General features: G+C 40.5%; 1 protein-coding gene across 3 annotated transcripts; it reads left to right on the top strand.

The window, feature by feature from the left end:
* LOC111075662 (low-density lipoprotein receptor-related protein 4) lies at window positions 1-24,068 on the top strand. 3 transcript variants are annotated; one of them, XM_022369104.2, is made up of 14 exons: window positions 3-190; window positions 1,894-2,156; window positions 3,627-4,990; window positions 5,069-5,190; window positions 5,254-5,445; window positions 5,505-6,970; window positions 20,672-20,887; window positions 20,943-22,168; window positions 22,230-22,621; window positions 22,683-22,808; window positions 22,876-22,993; window positions 23,053-23,539; window positions 23,606-23,763; window positions 23,816-24,068. In XM_022369104.2, exons 2-14 carry the CDS (start codon window positions 2,105-2,107, stop codon window positions 23,951-23,953), a joined length of 6,057 nt encoding a protein of 2,018 aa, XP_022224796.1. In that variant the 5' UTR covers window positions 3-190; window positions 1,894-2,104; the 3' UTR covers window positions 23,954-24,068. The 3 variants fall into 3 exon arrangements, with proteins under 3 accessions (XP_022224797.1, XP_022224796.1, XP_022224795.1); XM_022369103.2 differs by having other exon boundaries at window positions 23,813-24,068; XM_022369105.2 differs by lacking the exons at window positions 20,672-20,887; window positions 20,943-22,168; window positions 22,230-22,621; ... (3 more) ...; window positions 23,606-23,763; window positions 23,816-24,068 and adding an exon at window positions 8,461-8,762 and having other exon boundaries at window positions 1-190.

Genomic DNA, 24,068 nt, shown 5'->3' with positions numbered 1-24,068 from the left:
ACTTTACATTTGTCATTTTACTGAGCACGACGGAACAAGCTCTGTGCTTTATCCCGTTGCGTGTGCCAAACAAAAGATTCCTAACTATACAGCATACCTACAATCCGAATAACCTACTAGCATGGACATAAATATGTACATATTTAAAATTTCGAGCGGGGTGTAAATAAATGTGGAATAAAAGGCAAAAGTAGATATCGTAGATTAACTAGTTCGCAAAAACTTGTGAAGGTTTATTATGATGTGATCAATTTTCACGTGCATATTTTCATATGTATGAGTATATAAACATCTATATACATATAGTGCTGTTTTCTAAATATTAATGTGTATTATGCGCATGCTTCACATGTGCTAGTGGCTGCTCCTTTATGTATGCAACATTTATATGTATAATTCAAAATATGTAAATATTTGCTATAATTTCATATACATACATATACAGATATATAAAAAAACATATTTATATAAATATTATAAATAAAAAAAACTTTTAAGACCGTACATAAATATGTATGTAAGCGGAGCTGTGTAGTTTTCATCTATTCCAGAAATGTAAAGGCAAGCTTTTAGTATTGGGATACATATGTATATAGAATTTTGTAAACCTTTTTATTAAAAAAATTCATGTATCAAGTTGGATTGTGTAATCTGCATTATATAAAGCACGCGAAAGTTTTCATACAAAATAAAAAAGACATTAAACTTAACAATATATAAGAAATAAATAGTTTGAAAAATACATACAAAATGTATATGAATATTAGGCTGGGCCAAAATTTTAACAAATATTTTTTTTTTCAAGCGGATTTCCCATTTTTTATTTCCCCTAAGTTATACAATTTTTGTTTCAAATTTTTAGTTTAATATTTGGGGGTTGCTACCACGAAAACAAAAATACACTTTTTTAATTAAATACACATTAAAAAAATTGAATTCGTCGGTTTTTTCAAATACTATTGAAACTTAGAAACTAGTTCATATTGATAATAAGGTATTTTTATTTCTTATTTTAGTTAATGTTAAAAAATTGGCGATTGCTGAATTATATTAGTTGTATCAATATATATGCAATAGATTTCCCAAAATTATCCAAATCAAATTTAAAATTAAAATTAAAATTTTTATTTAAATTTGGTAGCAACCTCTAACCATTTTTTTTTAAATAAAAATAAAAACTTTAATATTACTATTAAACCCAAGATAACAAAATTAAGGGGTGTCCCGTTTAAATTTAAAAACATTTTTTTGGCTCAACCTAATGTATATGTTTACATATGTCAACACATTTTCAGCACTTCGATCTTATGAAATGGTCATTGCTTTAGACGAGAATTTAAGATTATGCATCCATTGTTTTGAAATTTGTAACGAATGTACATATACACATTACGTAAATACGTAGCATACATACATATATATAAGCGGGACATCAACATTGCTAAAACATGGGCATGCGACTGTTCACTTTTGGTACCCCGGACCCGTATTTGCAATATACATTACGTCTGCGATACTGAAATTTTCAACAGTTTTAAAAGCCGAGACGGAAAATGTAAATGTATCCAGAAAAAAAATTTGAAAATATAAAAAAAAAATTAGATGCTTTACCTTAAAAATAGACTATGCTGCTCTGAGCTTTGAGAGAATACATTTTCTTTGTACCAAAAACGTTTTTTGGCGACGGAATTCGTTCGTCCGGATCCGAAAAAAAGTCCGTTCATTGCAGAATTGGTGCCATATTAATATTAAAAAAAGCATGACTATTCGTTTAAAATGAACTCATACATTATCAGTGATAAAAAAAAAATATGTATGTGTATGTATGTATGTACGTACATAGTACTATATTTAAAAAAATTACTCAAAAATCATTTTGTTATTTTAATGCAGTGAATAAGAACTTTATGTAGCACATGAAAGTATCTAATATATCAATGTTACACCTACTCATTAAATAAGTGAAGTGAAGTATTCAGTACACAAGTCCAGCTACGTAGCACGCAAGCGCTGAATAGCGCTACAACACTTAACCGTCAAGAAAGCTCGAATACCGAACAACGGCTTGCCCGGGAGTGTCCGATTCTTTGTATGGTGCGTGGCAATGTATTGGATACCCTTTCTATTTCGCTCATTGGGTTGCTTTGTATGGTTGTGTAAGTATTTTTTTGAACATAAAATACTTTTATAAGTTTATGTCATATGTATGTACACTGCCCGAAACTTGAATAGGTCAAAAAAAACCCGTTCATAAAATCCGTAATATTTAAGAAAAGTGTAAAGAAAACGGTTAATTCGAATTTTAAAAATTTGTTATTCAGTTTGGCATAGTTTTTAAAAAAGTTAATAAAAATATTCATTGCATGAGACTAAGGAAAATAACTTAATTGAAATAACTCAAAATTGTAATGTTCAAAAGTGCGAATAGGACATTCACAATGAAAATTAATTTTAAAATGAGTAAGAAATTAGTGATTTCATAAGAAAACAGTCAAATAATGGAAATACATTACAAACCGAACCAAAAATGCGTTTCCTGTGACTGCAATGCGATCTTTTCTGCGCCAAATTTTGCGATAACGAGGGGGGAACCTTGCGAGTCGCGTCCGTAGCACCGACTCTACTTTTATACCCATACGTCGAATTTTTATTTATTTTATCAGCTTACATTTTTTTGCTGTCATTTTTATACCCGTACTCAAAAAAGAGTTAAGGGGTATATTAGACTTGTGGTAAAAGTGGATATGTGCAACGCAGAGAAGCAAACGTTTCCGACCCCATAAAGTATATATATTTTTGATCAGCATCAATAGTCGAGTCGATATAGCCATGTCCGTCTGTCCGTCCGTCCGTCTGTCCGTCTTGATGAGCGCCTAGATCTCAGAGACCATAAGAGCTAGAGAAACCAAATTCGGTTTCCAGACTCATGTCATATCACACTGCTACAAGTGTATTTCAAATTTTCACCACGCCCCCTTGCGCCCCCACAAAGGACGAAAGTCTGTGGCAGGAACATTTTTAAAGCTATGATAAAACTGAAAGCGCAGTATCGTAGAGAATGCCCATATCTACCAGATTGCCGAATCTGAATTAGATCGGATCATTCTGACTATAACAATGATCCGATCTGATCTGATCTGATCCAGATTCGGCAATCTTGTAGATTTGGTCACTTTCTACGATATTATTTCTTTCGTTGTTTTCGTATTTTCAAAATTGTGGATGCCACAGATTTTCGTCCTCTGTGAAGGCGAAATTTTTAAATAGTTTGGAAACAAAATTTGGTTGCTCTAGTCGAGTCATCATCTTATCTATGTACAATATTGCACAATCTCGATCGGGTCATTATTATAGCCGAAATGAAGAAAACAATACAATGTGGCTGAATCTCCTGACTCGTGCACTCTCCTTCTCTCACTCATTCTCCTTTACACACCCAGGGTAGCTTAGAATGAATGTAGGAGAGGTCACGCCTCTCTCTCTCTCTCTCTCTCTCTCTCTCTCTTCCACCATCTCTATCCTAGTACCGTAACTGACTAGCAGCGTGTGATTGAAATATTAAATTATATAGCCATACAAAAGCCACATCATGATTACCTAATATTTAACATTATTTATTGAAATAGGTTTTGCATTTGCGTATTCAACAAAATTTGGCTCTGAGCAATATGAGCATAGTTCAAACAATAGTGGCAGTACCCATGGCGATGTAAATTTAGGCACGGTTCCAATAAATACGTCCGGGCGTCAAGATTTGTTAAAGCAGACGCAACTGCGTTTGAGAAGCAACACAGCTTATCTAGAAAACGATGAGGAATTTGATGAAAATAAGTTGGCAAAGAATTTCCCTAAAAATGGGGAGAAATTTAGCTCCATGCCTGACTACCCACCATATCAAAATCGAAAAGATTACAACAAGAAAATCGAAAATGATGGCACAGGAGTTTATGATCCCGTATTTACCATGGAAACCATAGTCCCATATAAAACAGGTAGTTCAGACAATTCCAACACAGGCGATATTCCAAAGTTTCGCAACATTGGTGCGCAAAAAAGTCGGACTGAAGTAATTGGCCAACGAGAAGGTGATCGCAAAGTCAATTCACGTGGACGTGAAGGCTTTATAGGTGGACCCAATAATAAACAAAAACCTTTTCGGGTAAATCTGGCAGTGCTTGTCCAGGATGATCCCAGTCAACTGAGCGAAACCGTTACCAGCTGCCAGAATCACAGTGATGGGTCTGGCGAAAATACCTGTAAAAATATTGAAGATATGGTCCCCAAACTGCAGATGGACTGCGAAAAAAGTGGCGTACACGTTTTGTGTCCGAAAACTTTTCGATGTATCTTTAAGTACTGGCTTTGTGATGGCGACGATGATTGTGGTGATTACTCGGATGAAACACATTGCGGAGCATACACTAACTGTACGGATGATCAATTTCAGTGTCAAAACGGCTTTTGCATTCCACGAACGTGGCTGTGCGATGGTGAAAATGACTGCAAGGACTTTTCAGACGAAACGCACTGTAATCGATCTAGATGTACTGAAGAGCATTTTACTTGCAATGACGGATATTGCATTTCATTGGCGTTTCGGTGTGATGGTGAGCGCGATTGCAATGATAACTCAGACGAGTTTAAATGTGCAGCAGTTATAAACATCTGCCCTGAAGGCGAATTTAAGTGTCGCGGTGGTTTGGCTGGCGCTGGAGGCCCTAGCGGACAATGTATACTCAATCGTTTTCGCTGTGATGGTGATAATGATTGTGGCGACTGGAGTGATGAAGAAAATTGCCCACAAAAACCATCGTTGTGTACATCAAATGAGTACAAATGCTCAGATGGAACGTGCATTCCAAAACGCTGGAAATGTGATAAAGAGCAGGACTGTGATGGTGGTGAAGATGAAAATGACTGTGGGATAGTGGAGCATCCACTAACTTGCGGATCTGACGAGTTCTCCTGCAACAATGGACGCTGCATTTTGGTAACATATTATTTTTTATGTAGTCTAAAATTTATAGAAATATTTATTAACGTATACAAATTTTATGCAATATCTTAGCGAACCTGGCTGTGTGATGGATATGCAGACTGTTCTTCAGCTGAAGATGAGGTCGACTGCCACCTACAGTGCGACCCTGGTCAATTTTTGTGCCCTACAAAGCAAAACGTCACCAACCTAAAGTCAGTAAAATGTAAAAAACTATGTACTTTCATGAAATAATAGTTGATTGTACTCGTTTTTAGGATATGCGTGCATCAGAAACACATATGCGATGGTCATAGCGACTGCCCTTCTGGTGAAGATGAAGTGAACTGTCCTGAGGAGCAAAGCTGCTTTGAACCTAAACCGTGTGAACAACTTTGTATAAAAACCAAAAACGGTTCTAATGAGTGTGCCTGTCGGCTTGGTTACATTATGGATAAAAATAGAGTGAAGTAAGTGTTAAGAATACTTAATTACGACCGTATTTCTAAAGCCAGTATTATTTGATTAGCTGCACCGATATAGATGAGTGCCAGTACCTGACTAGTCCTGTCTGCTCTCAAAAATGCCAAAATACACTAGGCTCATTTATATGCTCATGTGAAATGGGTTACATTCTTCGACCAGATTTGAGATCTTGTAAAGCGTTAGGTGGCGCCATGACTCTGTTGGTAGCCAATCGTTGGGATATACGACGTGTTACGCTAAGCAATAACCGTTATACAGCTGTAGTTAAGGGATTACACAATGCGATTGCACTAGATTTTCACTATCGCAAGGGTCTGATGTTTTGGTCGGATGTGTCTACAGATGTCATAAAAATGGTATACATGAACGGAACAAGAGTTCGCGACGTAATTAAATGGGGCTTAGAGTCCCCTGGCGGAATAGCTGTAGACTGGATTCATGACTTACTATTTTGGACTGATTCAGGTACTCGACGTGTCGAAGTATCGAATTTTCAAGGCAACTTACGCACCGTAATCGCTTCAAATGATTTGGATAAGCCTCGTGCCATTGTAATCCATCCAGGCGAGGCGTTAGCATTCTGGAGTGACTGGGGACCGAATCCAAAAATTGAGCGCGCTAATATGGATGGATCACAAAGACAAGTGATTGTATCAAAAGGTGTAACTTGGCCAAATGGTCTAGCAATAGACTACCCGAATCGAAAAATGTATTGGGCTGACGCAAAGCAACATGCTATAGAATGCTCAAATCTAGATGGCACTGATCGCACTAAAATTCTTAGCACCCATCTACCACACCCGTTTGCTTTGACTATCTTCGAAGACACCATGTACTGGACAGACTGGAACACAAAGACAGTATCTGCAGCTAACAAAATAACTGGAAATGAGTTTAGAGCAGTTCATGAAAATTTTCATTTTCCCATGGATATTCATGCCTATCACCCTGCGCGTCAACCTGAATACCCTGACCGTTGCCAAAAAGACCGAAGAGGATTGCGTGGTGGCTGTTCTCATTTGTGTTTGCCAAACAAAACGTCACGCCGGTGTGTTTGTCCCATTGGTCTTTCATTGAAGGATGATGGCAAGACTTGCAAAAGTACAGCAGATAAATTGGTACTGGTAGCACGCCGTAAGGATATACGTTTAAGACAACTTAAAAACAATCAAGCAGAGCCAAGCGAGGTAGATATGATTGTTCCACTGGACAACCTTAAGCACGCCGTTGCACTAGATTGGTGCAGTGATACAGACTTCATTTATTGGACGGATGTAGAGCGTAGTACAATTAATAAAGCACATATAAACGGCAGCTACCAACAGCGTGTGGTGCATTCGAACTTAGTTTCCCCTGTAGGATTAGCCTTAGATTGGATTACTGATAAACTTTATTGGACAGACCCATCAACTAATCGTATTGAAGTTGCTACAACAAATGGGAAAATGCGGACTTTGCTCATATGGGAAAAATTGTACAAGCCCAGAGATATTGTCGTCAATCCCATAGGTGAGTAAAATCAACTCAATTAATTATGTATATATATCTAAGCCTTATTATACCCGTTTCTGTCCATATAAAGAATATATTTTTTTTATCAACTAGATCAACGCTAGAGCAACCAAATTTTTGGTTGATTTTTTTAGAGCTTGCCACCCCTCCCCCCCCAACGGGTGGTGTTGGTGTAGGAAAAGAGCGAGAGAGACAGTTGTAGGGGAATTATTCTAAAGTCTGACTGAGTACCGGCTATAAAAATGAATTACACCAAAATCTTTGTTTTTTTTGCTATCTCTGCAATTCCGATTTCTGATTCTGATTTTTTTTGTTTTTCTTCAATGATAACACTACTCGACAAAATTGAACTTTTTATTTAGGCTGTGAACCAAAATTACTTTTCCTGATAGATTTAAAAATTGTTGTAGTACTTTATTATTTTTTCGTATCGTGTAATTTTTTTAAGAATTTTTAAAATCTGGTATTTTTTTTCATGGTATTTTTCATAGGTTGTGCTTCTATTTGTCACATAACTTAAGTATCTTATATCTGGTTGCTTTGCAGTTCTGAAAAGCTGACAAATGCAGCTATAAATCCGACCCAGACCTTTTGTATCTGCAGCTTAACGCCTGAACTATATTTAGCTTTCAAATTCAAATTTCATCATTTTTTGCGGTAGCAGCACGCGAATGTAGCACTTTAACGGAGGCCTCGTGCGGCTTTTAATTTTTTTTTTAAGAATTAAAGTATTTTTGTTTGCTTTTATTAGATAGTGCTTCTTCTTTTTCACATAAGTTAAGTATCGTACACCTGGCTGTAATACACTTTGCCATTCTTGAAAGCTAATTGATGCAGCCAAAAACTGGATTCAAGCACTTTATAGTTTTAGCTTACCATCTGGGAAATATTGAGCTTTAAAATACAAAAATTTTAATTGCTTTGCGGTATTTTTAAAGAATTTTTACATTAAAAACTTAGGAAAAGGCAAAAATATATATAAAATATTAATTTTTTGTGCAAAGGTGTATTAATTAGGCGTTGTTTAAGGCATTGCTCAATAAAATCTATGGAGAGACCGCGGATCTAAAATTGGTTGACCAACTCTCCAAAAATAACATTTTACCGCTTGGAACATTGCTGACCCACTAAGCGATTTTTGTTTTGACATTTTTGAATTTTACATGTTGCAAAATTGGAATTACATTAAAAGTAAACAGCCAGATGTCAGATACTTATTAAGTTATGTGAAAAATACCAGTGTTTAAGAATTCTTAAAACAGAGTTCTGTTAGAAAAAAAAATATCATCAAACAATTTCAAAGCCTCAAATCTATCAGAAAAAGCCGGTTCGGTTCCTTAAGGAAAATTCGTGTCGGTTAGTGTTATTGATTTTTTTCGAGCTTATACTTATACATCCATGATTCTTCACCTGTATAGATGTTATGCACAGCTATTGCAGCTCCATTTTCAATTTTCTATTTCTATTTTCAATTTTTAAATTGTTAGGGTTTCCACGCTAACACACCTTTTTTACCACGAGGTGATCACGGAAAGTCTTATTAATGGACGTCCTATTCAAGGAAACCTCAATCTCACGGTAGGGGACATGACGATCTTACTCAATCATTTCGCGCACAGCATTGATATTTTGTGGCACAACAATTAATTTTAACGACCTTCACGAAATTCGTCCTGCAACGAAGGATGTCCACGAATGAATTCGAGATACCAGTTTTTTAGATTGGCAATGTATGGTGCTTCATTTATAAAAGTTGAACTAAGCTGATCTAAGCATTCTTGGCTTAAAAACCCACCTCAAATATGGTGTAAGTTAAAATTTTTGCTTGAAATATTATTTTGATTTATCGTTAATCGATATAAAACGTGGTCGTACATGAAAAAGTTGTATGTAGGTTTAATCCATAAAAGTCCAAAATTTTGTATGAAAACTACCATTTTGTCCCAATATCGCTAGGAGTGACCTTGGCCAGAAAAATAAATAGCCCCTCTCGTATTTTTTCTTAATTTCTTTTTCTTAGAGGTATCGTTTTTTTAACATTACTTAAGTATCTTACATCTGGTTGTAATTTTGCCATTTTGAACAGTTGATAAATGCAGCTTTGAAGTGGACCAGACAAATTTGTAGCTTCATCCGTCTGGGAAATATTGAGCTTTCAAATGAAAAATTTATGATTTTTGTGCGATATTTAGGAAAAGTCGAACAAATTTGTACCCTGTGTCCTTATATTTTTTGTATACATATATGAGCAGTTCCTTTCTGGCATTACGTTAAATTCGTACGACAAAATTATGAAAAACGAGAAGGAACCTGCGAGTCGCTTCTGGGGGTGCGCTCGCATATTTAACGAGCGAGCGAGAAAGAGAATGAGTAGCGGGTCTCTTGCTGAAGTAGGCGGGGGAAGCAACTGAAAACGTTTCCTTTTCTGCGTTGCACACATCCACTTTTACCACAAATACAATATACCCCTTAACTCTTTTTTGAGTACGGGTGTAAATAGTCGAAAAACCGAAATTTAGAAAAAAAAAATATTCTTGTTGAATATAAATTGGTAAGCCCCATATTCAAAAATGGCAATAATCGAGCGTGCGGTTTTATAGATACAAGCAAAAATATGACCCAAAATAGCGTTACATAAAACAGAATTGGTTTAAGATGAAATGGCCGAGACCCATTGTGCAGCGGACCGCGTCGAAACCAATAAAAAAAATTCCATCTAATAGTAAATACATTTCAGTTTCGAGAAATGTCATTTGAATACTATTAATTAAAAAAATTATTTTTTCAAGAAAAAATAAAAAAAATTCTATTTAAATAAATACAAAATCTATCTCTATCTCCTAAATCTCAATAATTGTTCTTTCTATCTCGCTCTTTCTGTGCAGTAGCGCTCTCACTTATAAGCTGTTGCTGCAACCACTCTCCTCTCTCATCTCAATTTTACCGATTTCGCTTTAGCATCGCTCTAAGCATTTGCTCTGCACATTGGTTACTTTTTCTTTTGAACTTCTTTTTTCGCGAAAAAAAAAATTAAAGACATCATTCTGGATTTTGCTGCCATCTGTGCCAAACAAAACTCCAAGAAGCAGATACCCATGACCAGACTAATATCCCTTGCTGGCTTTGCGAAAGCGTAGTGCACGCAAAATGTGTAGGGATCTGGGGCCATTTCCCAAAACAACGGCCTGCATTATAGTAGTGAGGAATGCCGTGCTGTGGAAAACGACATGCGTTCAAGAGACAGACGCGGAGTGGCTTCAAAGAGCTTGTTTGAGCGTAGAGGCGTCTCGAAGTCCCAAAGTTCAGAATCCCAAGTCGAAATGAAAAAGTCCAAGTTCTTCACAGTAGGGTTTATTCAGTATATTCCTGGGGGTTTTAGTCGTATCGTATATATATATATATATATATATATATGCAAGAGATCGCGTGCAAAGCCGGCGGTTTGCTTGTGGGTGAAGAAGCGCATTTGAATCGGGAGTTGCGCTCAGCAACTGCCGGTGGCTGTCGGCAGCGAGAGCGGGAGCGTAAGCGTGGTGAGTCTGAGCGCGCGAGAGCGAGTCACCGGGGGGAAAAACGCTCATAAGCGTGAGAGCGAGGGCAACGATCGCTGCTGGTGATGCAGATTAAGGAGCTGAATGCGTCAGTTCGGAGAGTATGCAGTAAGAAATGTCTGTAGCGTCCGTGTCCGTCGAGTCCGCACCCAATTCTTTAGCTTGCCCATCCATTTCACTCCCACCAGCTAAAAGACGCCCCGGACCACCAGATATTGCCATCACAGGTGCCAAGACCACTGGTGGGAGTCCCACCAAAGCGGCAAGTTTTGGTATTACGGCTTACCACTGACCTTACATCTAACGATGTAACTGCTGGTTTTAATCAAAGCAAAATAAAAGCCAATGGCTAAAGGTAGAGAAATTTAATTTCTCTTATGCCAGGGAGATAGCTTCCTTTGAGATAAGCGTCTCATTTCAAAAGATCATTTCGAAACCATTTGCTCTGCCAAATTTTGACCGCAGCACTTGGTTGTGAAAGAGTACAAGCCCAAGAAGAAGAATAGGCCACCCAAACCCTTCCTAGTAGTCAGACCAGTGCTCCATCTCCACCCTCATCTTCCCGCTCTAATTAAACCCATCCGAAAAACTAACTTCCTCTCCTTAAGTTATCTACCAGAATGCTAGACGGTTACGTAGTAAGCTAAGCAGTCTTTTATTGAGAGTCTCGCATTATCGTCGCACGATATTGTGTTTAACGAGACCTGGTTAAAGCCAGACATCCTTAGTTCCGTAGTTTTGGTAGGTCGGTACATAATTTTTAGAAATGACCGTTCGTCTCGACGTGGAGGTGTGGTCCTCATTGCAGTGGACTCAAACTTCACGTTGGAACATTTCATAGTCCAGGTTCAACAAGACCTGGAATTCCTGTACGTAAAACTGATTCTCCCAGGCTTTTCCATTTTCATTACTTGCTCGCATATTCCACTTTCCTCGCTATCAGATAAAGATCATATGAAAGTTCTTGGTGATTTCAATTTGCCAGGTACTGTTTGGTCTTCGGTAAACGAGTCTAATATCCTTGTGCCCATGTCACGACATGATTTTATCGACGGCTTACTAGACCTATCCTTGTCTCAAGTCAGCCATGTGAAAAATTCCTTGGGTTGATTCCTTGATCTGTGCTTTGTCGCAGATCCGACCATAGCGTTGCTAGCCCGAACTCTTCCGCTCACTATACCTGATGACTCCTACCATACTACATGCAAAGTGTTGCTCGATATTGGGCTTACTGTATTATATCGAATGGATAGGCTATCTGAATGTGTGCGCTGCTTTCGTAAGGCCGAGCTAACGATTTTCACCCCGCCCCCTTCCGCCAACACAAAAGACGAAAATCTGTGACAGGCACAATTTTAAGGATACGATAAAACTGAAAGAGCAGTATCGTAGAAAATGGCCATATCTACCAGATTGCCGAATCTGAATCAGATCGGATCATAATTATAGCCGGAATAAAGAAATTAATTTTCAGTTGCTTCCCCCGCCACCTTCAGATAGACCCCCGCTACTCATTCTCTTTCTCGCTCGCACACTCTGCCTCGTTATGTACGCGAGCGCGTACATCTAGCGGAGGAGATGTAGAATCTAAATGGTACATATATAATCTACATGTTATATGTATAATATACATTGTAGATGTAGATAATATATGCAGCAAACAAATTTAAAATGTACATTTTTTTTAAATTCCAAAATTCTAAAAAATCAAATCAAAATCCAAAATATATATACTGACTGAGTACGGGTATAAGTCGCTTCTGGGGACGCGACTCGCACGTTCCTTCTCGTTTAAAATGTACCTGACACATTTTTTGATTCTTGTGTCCCATTTTCTTGTCCGGTTAGATCTGGGAAGCCTCCCTGGTTTAAGGCCTGTCTCCAGCACCGCGGAAAATTGCGGCAAGGAATTTGATAGTTATTCCGTGAGGGTGTGGAACATAGCTAAAACAGGGTTGATGAATCAGCTGTGTTTTACAGGCAACTGTAAAATTCTGCTAAAATTAAAAAAGGAAAAAAATGCACTCTGATGATGAAGTGATTGTGTTGGTCGGGGCATATATTGTTGCAAAACAAAAAAGAATAATTTTCATCTCTCTTATTGGTTTTGCGGTCAGTTTTTGCCTACATCTTGCACCATTCACTTCAGGAAGAATTGTAAAGTATATATTTCTGAGCTGGGTATCAGCTGTTCTCTCAGTCCACACACGGTCCTGATAGGCAACTATCGATATAAATCTGTGGATTTCGCTCGTGTTGCTGGATACACACTCCAGAAATACGTAGACGAAACATTCCTGTCACAGTTTTTTTTATATGGAGTTTGACAGGAATTTTTCGATTCCGATACTGTGCTTTACCAAAGAGTTATCCAGTCCAAAAAACTTAAAATCAAGACTTTATAAAAATATCGAGAAGTTGGTTCTCCCTCTTCTCTCTCTCTCTCTCACTATTTAATAGCTCGGTAAAATTTCTCCGTTCCTAGCGCTCAATGCTATAAAAATTACCTATCGCGATGCAGGATACGATTTTCACAGGACCCTAAACAGTTTTACAGCTTCGTAAATAGTAAGCGTAGAGCGTCCGCACATCTATCCTCGCTATCATTTCTTAATATGGCAGCAAAAAATGATCAGGCAATTGCCGATCTTTTTGCCAAATTTTTCCAAACAACCTATTCTTATGAAAGCTACTTTGGTCAGTCGTATCCATACAGTTTACCAAGGTCGCACGGCATTTTCAGCCCCTTGTTAAATGAAAGCTCACTGCTTCACGATCTTCGACTAGTTAAGCTGGTCTTTTCACCAGGTCCTGACGGAGTTCCCGGCTGTGTACTCAGGTACTGTGCCGACGCTCTGTGTGGACCCCTCCTTAAACTATTCACCCACCCTATCCATTAGTTCTTCATGCTTTCCCCCAATCTGGAAGGAATCTTTTTTTATTCTGTTCCATAAGAAAGGAAACAAGTATGATGCAAATAATTATAGAGGTATATCTAAGTTATCCGCTATTCCTAAAATGTTTGAAAAAATGTTAGCCCCGCATTTGCAACATCTCTGCAAATCACTTATATCTCCGTCTCAGCACGGATTTATAAGACGACGATCAGCAACCACAAATTTATTAGAGGCTTATGAAAGGCTTCCAGGTAACTTGCAGACGGATGTCATTTACACTGATTTCAGTAAAGCATTCGATTCTATAAACCATTCCAAGACCTGCCTTTAGTATTGACAAACTCTCGAGTACTCATGCGGATGATGTTAAACGCTGTGTCCAGTATAAGGAGATTTCATTTTACTTTCGCTTGCAATCTGATCTCAGCTTTCAGCCATGGTGTTGTGCAAATATGTTACACCTAAATGCCTCAAAATTCCAAGTAATATGCCCGCAGTACAAATTACACCAGGACCGTATAGAAACAGTCCAGAAACACTTTTTAACTTTTTTTGTATGCGTGGCATTAACTGGGGTGCAGGTGTGAGACTGCCATCTTACCCTCGTAGATTGCTTTTAATAAACCTTCCAACCTTAGTTAGTCATAGAAAAATGCTTGGTGTTTTTTTATGCACATCCTGATCAAGGGTGACGTAGATAGCCCTGACTTGTTGAGCCACATAAACTTTACGATTCCCATTAGATCTACTATAAACTTTATTCCTTTGTTCCTTCCACTTTGCAGATCAAATTATTCCTAGCATGATCCGTTAAGGGTCTTATGCTCGGACTATAACTCCCTCTTCATTATACATAATATCCACAGCAATTTCCTTCCTCTTCTTAAATAACTAATACTAATATACCTTTCCCGTAATTAGTACTATTTCTTAGCTATCTTTGCATGTTCAGCTCTTTTAGTTGTGTTTAGCTCTAATTTTCCTCAAATACTAGTCTAACACTTATCTCTCCTGAATGTTCGCGATCGGTTCGGTAACAGGCGTCATCCGGCACCGCCCCTCCGTCGGTTGGTCGGGAGGAGCCCGTTTCTGCCTGGGCTCCGCGCGTAACAGTTTTCGGCACTTGATGGCCAGTGCATATCAACGTCCAAACTAAGCAGCCCTTCCATTTCTTTTTTTCGATAGTCTCTTTACAACATAAAAATGTATTTCATTACATTGTATAACTAACATTTTTGGGCGCTGTGGAGCCAGAGGACAACGATGCGCACTGAAAAGTCCGTAAGGTTTTGCAGGAACGAAAAATGGATTACAGAGATGACTCTTGGTTTGGTCTTGACCGAATATTTTGCGGTTCGCAGCGAAAACACAGCCTATCAATTTAAATTAATGTATTCCAGCGATGCCAACCTTGGCCCCACTCCAGAAGGGAGCCGATCGAACATGCTGGGAAAGTCGTAACCGCGACTGAGCGTAAGCTTAACTATGCAATGTAACTTCGTGACTCTCTTATACTTATTCTATTTTGCTGCTGATTCAATATTCCGGATCCGTTGAAGGCCTCCGGCGCTTCAACCATCCATTGGAAGCTTTGCCAGTTTGTGGATCGCGCGTTTGATAACGTCTGCGGACGTTCGCACCTCGCGCACTGTCCCATCGACTCCTCCCATTGTTGCCACCAATCGCCCTGTAGTCCACTTCCGTGGCGGCCTGTTGACCTCGATGACGAGCACTAGGCATCCTGCCTCGAGGTCCGGCCCTTCGGTGGACCATTGCTGCCGTTACCTGCATGCTGGCCAGGTAGTCCTTGGACCAGCCCTGCGTCACCGCTTCAAAAACTCAAAGCTGCCCCTGCTACATTTGGCGTCTTCCCGGATTCGGACGGCAGCGAAAGAAGCGGCTGCCCGATGAGCTGGTGGCCTGTCGTCAGTGTTTCTCCATCGCTTTGGTCGTTTCCTGGCGACGCGATTTGCCGGGAGTTGGGGATGGTGGGTGCTCCAGGTGGCGTCCAGGTGGGTGCTCAGTTCGTCTGCGGAGAGCTTTGCGTTGCCGACTCCGTGAATCAGCCGTTGTTTGGCTGCCTTGATTGCCGCCTCGCACAATCCACCGAAGTGTGGTGCTCTCTTTGCTATGAAACACCACTCGGCGCCGTTTTGTGCTGCGTACGTCATGAGCCGATCCTGGTCCCTCTGAAATTCTGCGTGAAGCTCTTCCAGCACTTGGCTCTACCCCAGAAATCAGAAAGGGCGAGCTCTTCGCACTCGATCAGCTGGCAGGTTTTCTATGATCTGTCCTATTAGGATGGACTTGTACCGGAAACAGTGCACACTGAGGAATTGTGTTCTTCTCCATACTTCTCGGGTGTTAACTACCCAAATCTGCTGCCTTAAAAGGGAAATCATTAATTTTGCACCTGCATGGTTGTGAGTACAATGCAAAAGTTGGCTAAGTTTCCCCCTTCCAGTGCTGCAGCGAAACTGATTCTCTCTCTCTCGCTCCCACACTGTGCGCCGCGCAGTGTGAGACCTCTGGTGGAAAAATGTAGAATCTACATTGTAGATAAAGATGACAGATGTATCAAAAACGAAAAGGAACGTGTGAGTCGCTTCTGGGAACGCGACTCTACTTATACCCGTATTCAGTCAGTATATACATTTTTGAGCTTATGGTCTTTTAGAATTTAAAAAAATTACATTTTTTTGATACATCTGTTATCTACATCTACTATGTAGTGCATCTTACATGTAGATTATAAATGTACCAATTAGATTCTACATCTCCTCCGCTGGAGTGCGCTCGCGTACATAACGAGGCAGAGTGTGCGAGCGAGAAGGAGAATGAGTAACGGGTCTCTTGCTGAAGTAGGCGGGGGGAAGCAATTGAAAATGAATCTCTTCATTCTGGCTATAATTATGATCCGATCTGAGTCAGATTCGGCAATCTGGAAGATATGGGCATTCTCTACGATACTGCGATTTTATACCCGTACTCAAAAAAGAGTTAAGGGGTATATTAGATTTGTGGTAAAAGTGGATGTGTGTAACGCAGAGAAGGAAACGTTTCCGACTCCATAAAGTATATATATTCTTGATCAGCATCGATAGCCGAGTCGATAAAGCCATGTCTGTCTGTCTGTCCGTCTTGTTGTGCGCCTAGATCTCAGATACTGAGGCGCTCAACAAGACGGACAGACAGACAGACAGACAGACAGACGGCGGACAGACATGGCTACATGGCTATTGATGCTGATCAAGAATATATCTACTTTATGGGGTCGGAAGTGTTTCCTTCTCTGTGTTACACACATCCACTTTTACCACAAATTTAATATACCCCTTAACTCTTTTTTGAGTACGGGTATAAAAAAGAAAGTTGCATTTACATATATTGATTTTGTTATAAGTTAATAGGAATCAAATTTACTTATTGGAAAATATTTAGTTTTGGTTATTAAGTCGTTTTTCTATTTAAATTACATTTTTTCTTTCGTTTGGTCAAAATTACGGAAAAGGCGTTAAAAACATGAGAATTTAAAAATAAATGCCCCTTTTTTGAGTCTCTGGAAGTACATATCAAGTAAGCGATACCTTATACGAAAGCTATTTAAAGTACCTATACAACAATTTAAAGGTTAGGTTAGTTTATGTTGACCCGGACGGCCCTCACGGGGCTACGCATAGGCCGATATGGCCCTTAGTTGTCCGGATGGGGGGGTGCATGAACCTTCTTCATTGTTGTGAGGTTTCAAAGTCCTTGAGGATCGAGGTGTTTTTCTCGAAGGCAAGTAGTTCCCCTGGTGTCTTTATAGAGGCCTCTTCCAGTGATGCCATCACCGGGGTACCCAGGTATTTTCTCCTTACCCTTGATAGCGCCGGGCAGCTGCATATGAGGTGTTCCAGGGTTTCGATAGCCCCTTCTTCATCGCATTTCCTGCACTTACCACTGTTGGTGATGCCTAGTTTAACTGCGTGTGCTGCAGTCAGACAGTGAACTGTGAGTATTCCCACTAACATTCTGCAGTCCTTCCGTGGCAGGTGCAGTAAGTAGTGGATAAGTTTACCATTGCGCTCCTTGCACGTGGTTTTCGAGATTCTGCAGGTGGTGGTACTCTTCCACCTGCTTCTGGCCTTCGTGTCCGCTCGTTTCTCCAGATCGCTTTGTAGCGTTCTAAGGGAGACAGGCACGTTCTCGGTTCTGTCCATGGCCAGCCCGACGCCTTCCTTAGCCAGTACATCCGCTGTCTCGTTACCTTCGATGCCCTTGTGGCTGGGAACCCAATAGATCCGCACTGACTTTGTCGTGCTTAGGTAGACTAATGCCTTCCTACGCGCCAGGACGTTTCTGGAACTGACTGCTGACGACTGCATGGATCTTATCGCCGCCTGGCTGTCCACGAACAGGTTTACCACGCAGTGTGAGCGATCGATGGACTGAGCTGCCTCCGCCGCTTTCCGTATGGCGTTGACCTTCGCCCGCTCTTACTCCTCCTTCCATCTTGGAGCCGTCGGTGTAGATGTTGAGGTGTTGAGTCTGATCCCGACCCCTTTTTCCAGTCGTCGGGTCCCATAAATGAGGTTGTCTTTACATCCAGGCAAGTTTGGGGATCATGTAGTCAGATATACATGTCGCTTGCCACCACACTAAGACTCCATACAGCAGAGTCGGTCGCACCACCGAGATGTAGATGCAGGTCATTAGAGCAGGTGACAGGCCCCATGTACTGCTAAGCATTTTCTTGGATGCATATAGCGCTATGGTGGCCTTCTTCACCCTTTCCACTACATTGGGCCTCCATGCCAGCTTGCTATCCAGTACTATGCCGAGGTATTTGACTTCTGCTTTCGGGGTCCGCCTGGTTTTATCCATTTTCGGGGGGATCCATGCCGGTACCTTGTATCTCTTGGTAAAGAGGATGAGGTCCGTCTTGTCCGCGTTGATACTGAGTCCTACTTTTCCAGCCCACTCACATATCTCCCTGAGTGTTGATTCCATTATGGAGCTTAGAGTCGATGGACATGCTCCAGTAATAATTATGCTTATGTCATCTGCATAAGCTGTTATTTTTGGGGCTCTCCTCTCGAATCTCTTTATTAAGTCGTCGACCACCAGGTTCCACAGGAGGGGCGAGAGGACCACACCCTGAGGTGTGCCTCTGTGTGCCCCTTTCGCCATGGAAGCGGTGCCCCACTCTGAATACACCCGTCTACAACTTAGAAGGTTCTTTATCCAGAGGTTGATTGCGGGACGCGTGTTGGTCACTTCTAGGCAGTCGAATTTACGTTATTGAATGCTCCGGATATGTCTACGAATACTCCTAGAGCGCACTTTTTATTATGAAGGGCCCTCTTGATGGTGGCTACTAGCGAATGCAGTGCCGTCTCTACCGATTTCCCTTTGGTGTATTCGTGCTGGTTGGTTGACATCTGTCCCCCTACATTGTTCCTGATGTGTAGATCCAGCAGCTTTTCTAGAGTTTTGAGTAGAAAAGAGGTGAGGCTAATCGGTCTACAACCCTTGAGCTCATATGGCTGAAATTTCCTGCCTTTGGAAGGAAGACAATCCTCGAGGTCCACCATTGAATAGGGATATAGCCCGTGCTCAGGCAAGCTGAGTATATTGCAGAGAGCCATGGGGTGTTCACATTTTTGGTCACCTGTAGCATGGCTGGGAATATTCCGTCTAGTCCAGCTGCTTTTGGGTCCTCCTCCATTCGAGTGAACAGCACATCCACGAGCCGCGCGTGCACCGTCTTCCACCGCGCCGCCGTTATTTTGCCGTTCTCGTCGCTCCGGTCAATGAGTGCCACGATTAAGTGTCGTTTGGTCACCTCACTGACCTTCGCTTTTTGGGATCGCTTCGCCTGTTTGGGTGTGGGGCCTGCCACCTTGGGCCCGCGTTGCCGCTTACTCACCGGAGTGTCCTTGATGGCACTCTCGGTCGAGCGTTGCCTTTTGGTGGCGAGACTCTCCTCCACCTTGTTGGCAAATCCTTCCGTCGATGCCTTCATCTGCGGCATCTGCGAGAAGTGCAGCCGTCCCTCTTTTATCCGTTGCTCGGCCCAGGTCATTTTGGCCTTCTCCTCCTCAGAGAGGTCCTTCCTGCCCTGGAGCCGTCCCATGATCTTGAAGGCCGCTTTGTAATGTGCCTTCGCCTTCAACCCCTCCTTGGAACGCTTCGGCCCTTCCCTACGCAGGGAGCTGGAACCTGGTTCCGGGGAGCGGAGAAGGCTGTCTTCCTCCGTCTTGGTTACAGAGAGCACGCTCTCCAGGTCCGAGTCTGTATCGACCACGGCCCCTGTGCGACTCAACTTGGAATGAGTCGTTTTTGTGGCAGTTGCATTGCAACTGATATGACCTGCTCCCGTCCTATCAGAGGTGTGGCCGCTGGCGACACGCAGAGAGGATTGCTCCTCCCGTGCCCGCCGGTGGTAGCAGCCACGCTTTCCACCGACGTTTGGGTTGACATCCCAACCCTTGCTTTATCCTTCGTCCGCTCCATTGTTGGCCCAGAGGGTCAACAATTTAAAGATACAGCATATAATTTTTTTCGACTTTTTTTTTGAGTCTTTAAAAAAAAGTTTTGAAAAATAAAATATACCTCACAATAATTATCACTTTTTCATTTGAAAGCTTAATAATTCGTACTTTAGTTTTAGTTGCTTAGTTTTTATTGATAATTGCATTTAATAGCTTTTAAGAAATAGAAGCGCTACATCTGAAAAATGCGTAAAAAAAAAGTTAAAAAAAAGTTCTGCTGCAAAAAAAAAAAAATATTCTTCTAAAAGAAATTAAAGTCGCAAATCTTTCAGAAAAGGTCGGTTATAAGTATTAGACGATTTTTGTATATACCTGACGAAAAATAAAGTAAAAATACTTTACGTAATCCAATAAACGGTGTCTTAGCTTCAAATAATTTACGATCTAAAACTATGCTATTGAAGAAGCTCAATAGCTCCACAATTTAAGTAATTCCAAATTTATGATTTTCGCAACGTTTTGAAAAAACGAGCAACTATGCTTCAATTTAAATTTAGAAACCAAAATATTGGCTAGATTTTTAAAACAATAATAGTGGCTGTAAATTGGAACCTCCAGCACCAGAATAGGAATAATAAAACCTACTTTTGAATTTCGACTTACACCTAGTAGATTTACAGTAAGTTTCCCCGGACGGACATCATTTTTATATATGTGGGGTGGTGTCTAATAATGTCTAACAACACCTTTTAAATGATTTATTTCACTATAAAGATGGCCTTATGTTTTGGTCCGATTGGGGAGAAGAGCCAATGATTGAACGTTCGAATATGGATGGTCATGATCGCGTTATTATATCTTCAAAAAGACTTATTTATCCGAATGGATTAGCCATTGACTTCGATAAAAGTAAATTGTATTTCGTTGATGGCGGAACGAAGACTTTGGAGTATATGAATTTCAATGGCAGCGACCGTCGAGTAGTTATAAGTGAGTAAACAACAATTTATTCCTATGCATTAGATAAAATCGTATTTTTTAATAGATGGACTCAAACATCCGTTTGGACTAGATGTGAGTGATGGCCGTGTGTACTGGACCGATTGGGATACTAAATCTGTAATGAGTGCGGATAAACTGACCGGAAAAGATAGCAGCATAATAATCGCAAATACCAGTGATCTAATGGACGTACGTGTTTTTCATCGCACTCGAAGGCGGGCATTTAATGCTTGTGACAAAGATAATGGTGGCTGTTCGCACTTATGTCTACTGAATCCGACAAACTACACTTGTGCTTGTGCTGTTGGAGTTCAGCTTAAGGAAGATAAGCGAACATGTTCCGAAGGTCCTACCAAATACATCATTTTTGCTCATAGAATTGATATCCGGCAAATATCCTTAGACTTTGACCACTTGATTGACGTGGTTCTGCCTCTTCCCCCAATATCCAATGCGGTTGCTTTGGATGTTGACAGAGATACGGGAAACATTTTTTGGTCTGACACTATCGAGAATGTCATAATGTGTTCAAGTCCCGATGGCCTGCACGTTCATAAAGTGGTTGGAGACAGCTTGGATAATCCTGATGGCTTAGTGGTTGATTCTGTTGGTCGTACAATTTATTGGGCCGATGCAGGACGCCACACTATCGAAGTGGCAAGTCTTGATGGCAGTAACCGGCATATTATAGCCTACAAGGATCTCGAGTCTCCACGAGGTCTCGCTCTTGATTATGAAGCTGGTCTCTTATTTTGGACTGATTGGGGGCATTATCGTAAGATCGAGCGATCTCATTTAGATGGTAATGAACGATCACGAATTGTTACTGCCAACCTCGGATGGCCAAATGGCCTATCCCTTGATTTAAAAAGCAAGCGCATTTACTGGGTGGATGCCCGTCTCAAGACTATTGACTCCTGTGACTACACAGGGAACCAGCGCAAGCTAATTATGTCCTCCTTACACCATCCTTATGCATTGGCTCTCACTGAAGAACACATTTATTGGACAGACTGGAAGTCAAAAGCTTTACACATGACTGAAAGGCGAAACATAACCGCAAAGCATGATGTAATGAATAACATTGATGGACTTATGGATATTAAAGTAATTTACAAGCATCAACCTATGACAAAAAACGTGTGTGGACTCAATAATGGTGGATGTTCGCACCTTTGTTTACGAAGTCCATCAAGCTACACGTGTCAATGCCCCATTGGATTGCGGTTGCAAGAAAACAGTACAAAACAGTGTCAGAGTCTTCCTGACGTAAGCATTGATCAGTCGAATGAAGATGATTCATTAAAAGTAAGCTATTCATTTTTTACAGGACTACCTCCTCATAGCGCTGCGTTCTGGAATTGGAATGATTTCATTAAACACTGGGGACTACATGGACGTGGTATTGCCTATAAATGGAGTGCATGGAGCTGTTGTCCTCGATTACCTCTACCGGAAAAATTTTCTTTTCTTTGCCGATGTGAATTTAGACGTTATACGGAGAGTTAATCTGTTAAACTTTACTGATAGTAAGGTTATAGTGAGCACAGACGTTCTAACACCCAATGGTATAGCTGTTGACTGGATTGCTGAAAATCTATACTGGTCCGATACTGATCGTAAGCTGATCGAAGTTGCACGGATTGATGGCAGCTGCCGTAAAAGAATAATCGAAGATGACCTGGGTGATCCGCGGTCACTCATTGTCCATCCGAAAAAAGCGTATGTATGCATGCATAAGCCATTATAGGTCAGGAGTAATAATTACATTTTTTACTCTTAGCTTTCTGTTTTGGACAGATTGGAGCTCACCTGCTAAAATTGAACGGAGCTACTTAGATGGTACCAACCGTACGGTAATTGTGACTTCCGGAATTGGCTTTCCAACAGGCCTTACAATTGATTTTGAGTGAGCTTACTACAGGCAAGCCTAATAACTAAAATATACTATTAACGAGATCATTAATTTAACATAGAAACCGTCGTCTTCTTTGGGCTGACGCTTTGGAAGACAATATTGGCCAAGTTGACTTTAATGGCAAGCGCCGTCAGACTATTGTACAGTACGCACCGCACCCATTTGGTTTAACCATGGTAAGAAGGAATTTGTAACGTACAGTTACTTATAACAAGAAATCTATTTTTTTGTTAAGTTTGACGGTAATATCTTTTGGACGGATTGGTACAATAAGTCGGTGTACCGTTCACAGAGTGTACCACGGAGCGGCTACATTAAAGTGCGTGATGGTCTAAGTGGTGCATTGGACATACGCGCCGTCTCTTTGCACCGCCAGGGTAAAAGTTGGAATCACTGTGCTCAGGAAAATGGTGGTTGTTCGCATCTATGTTTATATCGAGCAGTTGATTATGTTTGCGCCTGCCCCGACCGGTCCGATCCAAATGAACCCGTATGTTCCACCAGGCCAAAGGTGTTGTTTCATGCACGATTGGATAACGATCAACAGTCTGAATACTCAGAGGAACTCACCGATGATTCTCCGCCAAAACAGTTTGGTGACTTAAATACGGAAGATGAACAAGATAACAATCGTAAAATTGATAGCGAGCGGGAGTTCCTTGTTCTCGTTGCGCTAGGAGTGGTCATTATTATGGTTGTTATAATAATACTTATAATTTTCAGTAAGGCTCCCTCTATTAATTGTTTAAATAGTTTTGTGTTATATTGAACATTAATAATATTTTTAGTGCTTGCTTTCAACACAAACCGGAAAAAAAAGAAGCGTAACACTCGCGGTTCTAGTAGATCTGTACTAACATTTTCAAATCCGAATTACAACGTCGATGGTACACCAATGGAACCAAAAACGAATATTTGGAAAAGATTTAAATACGATAAATCTAATGTAAGATATATATAAATGTTTGTATATGTAATCTGAAATATATAATCAGCAGGAACGCGCCGGGGTTTATGAAGAGCGAAGCTTGACAACAGAAACTGCATCTTCTAGCCTATTCGTTCCGACACCATCGCCGATGGCGTCACCGTCAACAAAAACAATCCAACTGACAACGCTCTCGACTATCACTTAAATTGCGAAAAGTACGAATGGCTTTATATAAGCAAGTCACATAACATATATATAAAAAACTGTCTTATAACCATGCAAATCTGTAAAAATTAACATAAATATGAATCGCCAGCTCC

This window comes from Drosophila obscura, unplaced genomic scaffold (assembly GCF_018151105.1).
Source record: "Drosophila obscura isolate BZ-5 IFL unplaced genomic scaffold, ASM1815110v1 contig_58, whole genome shotgun sequence".
Lineage (NCBI taxonomy): Eukaryota > Metazoa > Arthropoda > Insecta > Diptera > Drosophilidae > Drosophila > Drosophila obscura.
Note: the sequence above shows the minus strand (reverse complement) of the source record. Positions and strands in the feature narration are given on the sequence as shown.